Genomic DNA, 10,124 nt, shown 5'->3' with positions numbered 1-10,124 from the left:
TCTTTTTTACGTTAATTAATTCGCTTGTCGCAAACAGGCGTGCGGCCGCAATATTATTTTATTATAATAACTTAAAACATCAAACGGATGCATTTGCATAATTTAATCAAGCCATTGTTGTCACCGTACCTGCGGAATTTAATTTAGGGCGTATTTTATTTATCGATCACTAATGATTTATTGTAATTTGATTTTATTCGTTACTTTATGTCAGAAAAGCGAATGTGTGGGATTGGTTAGGACTTTGAAACACTCAGAAAACAAACAAAAGCACATATGTACTACTACTTTGTGTATATATATATGTAAGTACATACTGTAAGTCGTATGTAATGTTGTATGTAAATTATATAAGATATGTTCGTGCTAAATCTATTATATAAGGATCAGATCAGATCAAAGTTAACATCTGGATCGGTATTCTGAACTTAAAATCAGTTATGGTTTTGATATTGGTATAAGACGATCGCTGTGCGTGAATACACTGCGAGTCGTGTGGCACCGTGCGAAGTGCATGGTGGGGGTAAGTAAAGCGATCGTAGCGCATAAGGTGGTAAAAATAGGCACTAACGGGAGCTAGGGTCTTTAACATTTCATACAAGTTATATGGCTCGAAATGGAACTTTACGATTACTCCTAAGATATTTATTTAAATTGTATGGTGTAAGGGATCATCGTAATCTGTATGAAATGCTTAATATAACTAACGTACTTAATTTGATAATTATTAATACTTTATCCCTGTAAATAGCTTTGCAAATACCACATATGAAATCTGTTTGTACAAGATAACAAAGGGTATAGTAAGTTATCCTTAAAAGATAGTGTTAAGACCTATCTTAACAAGTAGCAGATAAGTAGGTATTAGCATACCTAAGTACCTACTTACCTAATCTAGACAGATTAAGTCTCTCAATCGTCCTATGATATGTAAAGGTGACATCTACCGAAACTATTGTGTACTAGTTTAAGTGCTCAATAAGCTGTTAGCTATGTCAATGTATGTAATAGTTCCTAACCAATCCGTAGTGTCATAGTGTGGCGCTGTACTTTACTATATAAGCTTCTACATGTATGTAGATAAGCCCACTTTTTCTAACCAGCCTTCTGTAAAACATTAAATTAAGATATCAGATTCTCTGCTTTCATTTGGTCGCCATTACCTCCAACGCTGAACATAATGGTGACCCCTAGTTTAAATCGCGGTTAATCTCAGTACTTTAAAGCGAATCGCTAGTAAATTTAGTAAAATTTGCGAGCCGGTACGTCGAGGAATCGCCGCGTATCCTGATTTAGGCCGGGAGAGCAACGTTACCACGTAGGCAGCAACCGCGTGGGGCTCCGCCGACCTGAAGAAGCTGAAGAGGTGACTAGGAGGCGACCACACCACTCGATCGAGCGGCCTGAGCCAACGCGACAGGCGCCGACCGAGCCACCAAAGCGGGACCACGTGCGTGGCACCGCAGCCGCAGCAGGGAACGGCTACCGCAAGTACCAAAGGGACCACGTGGGTGGTACCACACCAGAGGCAGAAGGAGCGCCCAAGCGAGGGCAATCACCAAGCTACGCCACGCGCACGAGCATCAATCGAGAAGGCAAGTGAGCTGGCATTCCCTAACCTATCTACCAAATCTCCCTACCAAATTTAATTGTAATCGATTTATTTCCTACAAATTGTAAATTGTAATCGTTCTTAATCATGTTAGAAACTTCCAAAAACACTCTAGAAGAGTTAGAAATTAGGCAGTTAAAAAATAGACGAGGTGTCTGTAAGCGAAAATTAACTGTATTTAATAAATTTATAGAAAGAATCGACTCAAGTGCATTGACGGCCGAAATAATTGTAGACATAAGCTTAAGACTAGAACAATTACCAAAGTTATACAATGATTTCTCTGAGATACAGGACCGGATCGAGACACTGTGCAGCGACGAAGGGGACATCGAAGCCCACGAGGCCGAGCGTATGTCATTTGAGGACACATTTTACCGACTTAGCGCTAAGGGCAAGCTGCTGGCGAAGGTAGATACCGATTCAACACCAAATGACCATAGTCCGCAAGCCCCGCCGCAGCAACCCCTCGGTGAGTCGATAAAATATCCCGAAATTAGCCTCCCTAGCTTCGACGGAGACCTAACACAGTGGCTGCAATTTCGAGACACATTTGATGCCCTAGTCAACCAAGCTAGCTTAGCACCGATCGTAAAATATAAGTACCTACGCAGTTGTTTACAAGACGGCGCACTTGAGGTAATTAGTTCGCTCGATTTCTCCGAGGACGCGTACATGCTCGCGTGGCAGATGCTTTGTGAACGTTATAATAATCCTAAACGTTTAGTCACCAACCACATGCGAGCCTTGTTCGACGTGGAACCGGTACCGTCAACTCCTTCGGGTCTAAGAGGTCTGTGCGATAATATTTCCAAACATTTGAGATCTTTGCGCTCATTAAATGTACCTACCGAGAATTGGGATCTCGCAATTATTCACATGTTAGTCAAAAAGTTAGACAGTCGATTGCAATCAAAGTGGGAAAACAGTGTTGATTTGAGAAAATTGCCTTCGTTGCAGGATTTCAAAACCTTCCTAAAGAACCGAGCTGACCGGCTGGAAGCGACCAGCCCAGCAGTACCATCGGACGCACCCAGCACTTCCAAGAAGGCCATGGTAACCACGTCCGAACCTATCAAGGTAACCTCCAAACAGTTTAAATGTAACCAGTGTCCGTATTGTTCGAGTACGCATTATATTAATCAGTGTCCAAAGTTTAGTGCATTAAACGTTATCGCGCGCATCCGAGCCGTGAATAAATTACGATTATGCTTTAATTGTTTGTCCGGAACGCATGTCTTAACAAACTGCAGGGCCAGTACATGTCGAGTATGTAAGGGCAAGCATCATACGTTACTACACAAACCAAATACCAACACTCATGTAGGTAGTAACCCCGTACCAACGCGATTACCAATATCAACGTTAATCGACGAACAACCGAGTTCTAGTCAAATCGAGACTACCTTGTCGAATAACACTTTAATCGAAAAACAAATAAACAATGCGCGAAATAGGTCAGTTTTCCTTACAACAGCCCAAGTGCTCGTTAGGGATAAGCATAACAATGTGCATAAAATGAAGGCATTTTTAGACAATGGCTCGCAAGAAAATTTCATTACCGAAAACGCGGCCAAAAAGTTACAATTAAACAAGGAACAACTTGCCTTAAATGTCATAGGTTTCAATGAAAAAGTGTCTAGCCTTTTAGAAGCGCGTTCAATAACATTTGTCCATTACCTACTTCGGGTGAAGTCATATAAGTAGTAAATACCTACCAACAGTACCAACCTAATGTAAAGTTCAAATAATTATAACTAAGTGTCAAATAAGTATAATTAAGTACCTAAATTACCTTACTTACCTAGTACCTATGTACATAATTAGAATACCTACTCCCTATTTAAAATAAAAATCATTTCCTATTGTTGTTTCATTTATAAGAATGGGCACAGATCTAATTAAAATTTAAGTAATTACCTAACTATAACTCGTAACAAAGAACTCTGCCCATCCTTACTGATAGGTAAAATGTATAAAGCCTATTCTTTGAAATACCTAATGTTACTCATAAAACATTAACTATTTCAAGGGGTGGCAAAATGTTAAGACCTATCTTAACAAGTAGCAGATAAGTAGGTATTAGCATACCTAAGTACCTACTTACCTAATCTAGACAGATTAAGTCTCTCAATCGTCCTATGATATGTAAAGGTGACATCTACCGAAACTATTGTGTACTAGTTTAAGTGCTCAATAAGCTGTTAGCTATGTCAATGTATGTAATAGTTCCTAACCAATCCGTAGTGTCATAGTGTGGCGCTGTACTTTACTATATAAGCTTCTACATGTATGTAGATAAGCCCACTTTTTCTAACCAGCCTTCTGTAAAACATTAAATTAAGATATCAGATTCTCTGCTTTCATTTGGTCGCCATTACCTCCAACGCTGAACATAATGATCACGTCGGGGTCACCATTATGTTCAGCGTTGGACGCCAACATACACCATCGTGGACTTTTTTGTAGACCAATAAAAGAGAGACAATTACACCATAGATTGTGTTGTTATATCTCAAACAGATTAGGCAGCGTTTTTAATTAAAGCTCTTAGCCAGCGTGATTTTCTTCTGACTTCACTAGCTAATATCGTCATATTTCACCAATTTACAAAAAACCCTTTACAAATTATACGCCTTAACCTTTCTCAAGAATAACTCTATTCATCTGTAAAAACCGCATGAAAATCCGTTCAGTAGCTTTCACTGAAATTATTACGATTTATTTACTTCTCGCTTAATAGTTGTGACAAAATACGGGTCTATAGTTGCAACCGCTGTGTGGCAAGTGGTCCCCTTTTTTAACGGATTGTAAAGAAAACCGCTCGTGTTATCTTACTTAATGTACTAAGGATTGTTGAAATTCAATATTAGCTGTAACCGTCAGATATAGCTCTGAAGTAAGCTCTCAGCGACATCTCAGTTAAAACATAGGCTAAATAATAGCTATAGCAAATTTATAGGCTATATAATTTTAAACGTTTCCAACTGTTCACGTAACACAAGCCATAATAAATATGTATTCATAGTAACTAGGTACATGTACAATTGTACAGTAAACACCATAGTAGCGGATAGAACAAAGCGCTAAAATTATCTGCCATATGATTGTTATAACGAAAACCTATCTAATTGTAGAAAAAATCAGACAAAAAATATAATCTAATGAAGTTTAGGTCTGTCCGAACGACTCACCTTTATTGTATATTTTTGTACTATTCACCTGTTCTAAACGATGACGCAAGATTTTTTATAGTCCCAAATCCCTATATTTTCCGTGATGCCAGCTTTACATAATCATAATACGGCTTTGCTTGTTTTTTAGTGGCCAATAAAACTCGGACAACATTTACGAAGACAATGCTATAAAATCTCGGCGCCGAAAATTTTATATCCAGATACGATGAGTTTCATAAACCGGGGGAAAGAAATGATTGGACAAAATGTTTCCTCCCCTATAATAATTATTCTATTGATTTGTTTTAGGCCAGGCAATGAATGCTCAAAAAAAATTATAGAGGGGAACGCTTGGAACATAATTTTTGACTTCGTAACTTTGTTTGGACTAGTTAGGAGGCGAACATATCAAAAGTTCCCGGCCGTAGCCCTTGAACCGGGGGGAGAGGGGGTTTAAAGGTCCCATTTTTCGGTTTTTCGATTATATCTCGGAAACTGTGCATCTTACCGAAATGAAAGTTGATTAAATCTTTTACAAGTTTTATGTAATCAAGTTTTTAGATATCTTGTATAGTTTTTGAGATATCCGCTCTTGAAAGTTTATTTAGGGCCCTCAATTTTATCGTGATATCTACATCAGTGAACTGAAAAAAATGTTTTTTTTAAACTCCTCTTCACGCTTAAACCGCTGAACCGATTTCGTTGAAATTTAGTAAAAAGATAGTTTAAGTCCCAGGGCAGGACATAGGTTAGTTATTATAACCAAAAACATCTTTAGAGGGTGTGAAAAGGGGGGTGGAAATTTGTATGGGGAATCAATAACCGCTGAACCGATTTTGATGGAATTTTGGGTTGGTCTATATCTTTCATTTAGTTGAAAATTAGACTAATAAACACAAAACAACAAAACAAACGGATGATACAAATAAACTATTCTATTCTATTCTATTCTAAACATGATTTCAAACCTAAACTTAACCAGTATTAACCACAGGAATTCAAAAAACTTTGGCTAAGAAGTTGAATTCCTCCCACACCCCATTTCACACATTTAAAGGATGGTTATTGAGATAAAAACTATCTTATGCCCTGTCCGGAACTCCAAATATCTCTATACCAAATTTCAATAAAATCGGTTAAGCGGTTAAGCGTGAAGAGGAGTTTAAAAAACAGGTTTTTGTTTAAAGTTTATATGTTTTTATTTCGGAATGGTGTCAATGTGATACCATAAATTAATTCAGCACCCCCGATTTATACGAAAACGATACCAAACATAGCCTAGTATCTTCACAGATGTAGATATTAAGATAAAATTGAGAGCCCCAAATAAATTTTCAAGAGAGGACATCTCGAAAACGATTCAAGATATCGAAAAACTTTACATAATTAAACTTGTAGCAAATATAATCAGCTTTCGTTTTGTGTAAGTAGTCATGTCGCTAAGACGCAAAGTTTTCAATGGGACCTTGAAATCCCCTCTCCCCCCCGGCTCAAGGGCTACGGCCGGGGACTTTTGATATGTTCACCTACTAACTAGTCAAAACAAAGTTACGGAGTCAAAAATTGTGTTCTAAGCCCCTCTGCTTAGAAAACAATTTTTGATCCTATTAACCTGATTTAATAATATCTTTATTAAAGAAAGCTCTAACGAAGGAACTACAAAGATTTGGTCTACTAAGGAAAATGTTTCAAAATAACTACTAACCAAGTAACAAAGTTATTAAAGTTCCAACGAGCTAAATACGAAGTTATAACTAGATATTGTGGTGGTTATTAAAACAGACATTTTCTCACAAACACGTTTCGTTTCATATGAGGACCGTAAATATTGTTATTTATTTTAATTTAATTAAGACTCCGAGTGGAAATACGTGATCTCTGCCTACCCCTCCGGGAAATAGGCGTGATTATATGTATGTATGTATGTAATTAAGACATAGTTTAAGGTGAAAACTTATAGACTTTTCGAATTTATAAAAAAAAGATTATGATGAAAATCTTTTATTTTTGCAACGACAAGATAATGCTGAAAAAATAAAACTACGCTACGTATTTACGTTTCACTTTTTCAGCAATTAGTTTCTTACAATACAGGTGGCAGACTGAATTTTCAAACTATGTTACGGTTACATTCCGGTTCTGAAAACATTACTTCGCACTCGCAGTATTGCAGCAGCGGTAAACGGCTAATAATTATTTTGTCACGGTCAATCTTCTTGATAAGACGAGTGACAGTTGAACTTTCCAAACGCGTCAGTTATACGGCAACGATATCGACAGGGATTCAATTTGTGAAGGAAATTTACAGTGACATCGACCGTTTCCCGATGGCGCAATACTTTCAAAATTGAAATGTGGTTATTTTAGAGCAAGGCTAATAAATATAAATTATTTACTGACAACCTTAATACAACACCGTGTGCCCGAAGTGCCTTATCTCATCATTGTTATAGGTAAGTACTATTTACTATTTTTGCATTTTAGGTTTGCGTATGGAATCTACCACGTAATTGTTTTTATGACATTGACAAATAAAATTGGACTTGCCTGACTGCTGTTATAGGCCTAACCTACCTATAATGAAAGCATAATAATAACACTTAAGGGGTGTACCGAAAAAAAAAACTAAATTTCAAACGGCTGTAATTTTATTTCCAATCAAAATGACGACAGCTTTTTAACCGCAGTTAAAAGTCCTATTATTAAATTATATATATCCAATATAAATAATTCTGGTTTTACGCCATGCGACGTTACACCGGTGAACAGAAGTGATTTAATCTTTTCCAAATGGCAAGAAAATTTTCAACATCCTCCATGCTTGCTTTCGATACACTTAAAATTACCTCGAAGTTTCGTGTATTTCATAATACATATAAATAAATAATTTTGTACGTTGTCTCTTGAACAGAGGTCTCGAAGCGGCAGACCTCTAGGAACAAGTGACCCATCAGAAAGATTGTTAGGTAATAGAATTTGCGCCCGCCCCCGCATGCCCGTCATATTTATCGTGAAAAATTGGGGTACATATGCGGCTTAAGTGAAACGAACTATAAGGAAACATATTATATAGATTCGTACAAAAGTTAGGATAGCTAAAGTAACCGAAAAGTTGCGTTATTAATTTCTAGGCCAAGTCGAAAATCATACTATTTCCTTCGTAAAAAAATTCGCATTTTGTAATAGACGATGAGCCAAGTAAGACCACCATACGTCCTGCATTGCCGTTCTCTCGACTATTCATGGGCTCAAATCAAGAGTGTATTAAAAGAGAAGGATAAAACAGCCAAAAAACTTTAACAACTCAAGCAGGTGTTGGGATGGTGCAGGCAAATATAAAAACAGCTTTGTAAAAAGCTGCCACTGAATGCGCTAGGAAAAAGCTTCTTATCACTCCTGCAGAAAATTTAATAATAAAAAAAAACTGATAATTATTTATATAATTAAAAGTAGCTTGATTTTCTAGTAATCCTAAATTCCAAAAATCATTATCAATTGGATCAGTTTTTTTCATTTAACGTTTACAGTTTTTTTTCGGTACACCCCTTAATGCATATTTCGCATTTGAACAACATCGAGCTTACGTCAACTTTTTCATAATATAAGTTTCCTTCTTGGACCAATTTAATTTAAAACAACTGACGTTAAATAACACAATATTGAATAACAGTATGAGTGAATTGAGAAAATTGAGTTTTCCAAATGTTTAATTTATAATCTAAACATAATATTGTACCTAATCCTCGCCACTGGGAATAAAATTGTCGTAAATTGCGTATTCCAATTCGGAGTATATGTGAGTATTTTTACCGCGCCGCCGCGCCGGGGCCCTATTCAGAAGCCCGGCCGTTTTAGTGACACAAAAACCTTAATTTATTCTTGAACCAGATTTATTCTTCTCATGTGTTGGGAGTTGGTGACGGAGGGCCCTTAAGGTTAATGTAGGTCTTGTCATCGGAAATTGGAGCGGTCGAAACCGTGCGATTTGTCAGCTGCCACCCGGAATTGAATGCTAAAGGTGTGGATAGGTACCTAATTCATCCACCGGCCGGCAGCGGCCGGCGCGCTCGAGCACGAATATTTCATTTTTCATAAGTTAATCCCATGGAAAATATTTTACGATTTTCAGATTTACGAATTTGAGCTTTTTTACTGATAAGATAATTTATTTCAGGCATGGATGCGCTGTGAATTAATAAAACCAGTTTAGTAAAAGCGTTTGCTCTGCTGTCGAATATATATACAATATGCTGTCATGTATATTGTACTATTGTATATGCAGGTAGTTAAAATATACATAGTACAATACAGATCAGCAGGCTTTGCATTATGAATCGCATTGAAAATCAGACAAAATAAGTATCATTGTTTCATTTTCACAATTCTAAAAAACTGAAAAGATTAATCCATGCCGAACAAAATGCTGTGGTTATGAAATTGAAAATTTTCTTTCTACCCTCATCAGTCATTTTATTCAAACGATGACAGCCATAAGTTAGATTATACATTGAGAAATTGTAGGTACGTGGGATACCTAGCTAATACAGGAAGCAAGTGGCGAAATGTTGGTTAAAAGTATTTTAAAATTCCTCTGCAATTTTAACTTTTGAGTAAAAAGTTAATTTAAAATATTTAGCTTATTTTAACGCATTCTTTACATAGCATTGGATTTTACAAACGATAAATTCTTCCCATTTTCCTCCTCGGAAGTGACCCTGCCTACGATGCTGAAGGTCCCGGATTCGAATCCTGGTAAGGCCATTTATCAGTGCGTTTATCACGAATATTTGTTCCTGAGTTAGTATAATTTATTAATTTATGTAGGTATATACAGTAGCGGCAAAAAATCTATCATACTGCTATTTTTTGCTGGCATTCACTCGAAAATCCATGAAATTACTATATATATCATATAATCAATGATTGTATCATCATCACGACTATATACTTATGCTTATGTTCCACTGCACGTGGCAACGTGGGCAACCACGTTAGCACAATGGGGATTGGGGACTTCACACACACACCAATTAATATATGTGCCATTCTCAATCAAGTGTACTTATTGTCGGTTATCAATAAGGCGCTATTTCCATATAGCTTCAATTTGAAATCAACCTTATTGTATTGTCGGTTGTCAATAAGGCCCTATTTCCATATAGCTTCAATTTGAAATCAACCATATTGTATTGTCGGTTGTCAATAAGGCCCTATTTCCATATAGCTTCAATTTGAAATCAACTTTATTGTATTGTCGGTTGTCAATAAGGCCCTATTTCCATATAGCTTCAATTTGAAATCAACCTTATTGACAAGCGACAATGTGGTACCTTTTG

At 36.8% G+C, this 10,124-nt stretch overlaps 1 protein-coding gene across 2 annotated transcripts; it reads left to right on the top strand.

The window, feature by feature from the left end:
* Positions 1 to 941: 941 nt before the first annotated feature.
* LOC134743031 (uncharacterized) lies at positions 942 to 3,252 on the top strand. Of its 2 annotated transcripts, none has more exons than XM_063676300.1 (2): positions 942 to 2,405; positions 2,573 to 3,252. In XM_063676300.1, the coding sequence occupies exons 1-2, from the start codon at positions 1,700 to 1,702 to the stop codon at positions 2,602 to 2,604; spliced, it is 738 nt and encodes a 245-aa protein (XP_063532370.1). In that variant the 5' UTR covers positions 942 to 1,699; the 3' UTR covers positions 2,605 to 3,252. The 2 variants fall into 2 exon arrangements, with proteins under 2 accessions (XP_063532370.1, XP_063532371.1); XM_063676301.1 differs by having other exon boundaries at positions 965 to 2,084.
* Positions 3,253 to 10,124: the final 6,872 nt, after the last annotated feature.

Source organism: Cydia strobilella, chromosome 7 (genome assembly GCF_947568885.1).
Source record: "Cydia strobilella chromosome 7, ilCydStro3.1, whole genome shotgun sequence".
Lineage (NCBI taxonomy): Eukaryota > Metazoa > Arthropoda > Insecta > Lepidoptera > Tortricidae > Cydia > Cydia strobilella.
This window is presented reverse-complemented; position numbering and strand designations above follow the sequence as displayed.

Bases quoted from the DNA above. Each gene is read 5' to 3' on its own strand.
- LOC134743031 (XM_063676300.1), top strand. From the start codon at position 1,700: ATGTTAGAAACTTCCAAAAACACTCTAGAAGAGTTAGAAATTAGGCAG. The intron at 2,406-2,572 runs GTCTGTGCGATA...CCTTCGTTGCAG, and splicing joins AACTCCTTCGGGTCTAAGAG to GATTTCAAAACCTTCCTAAA.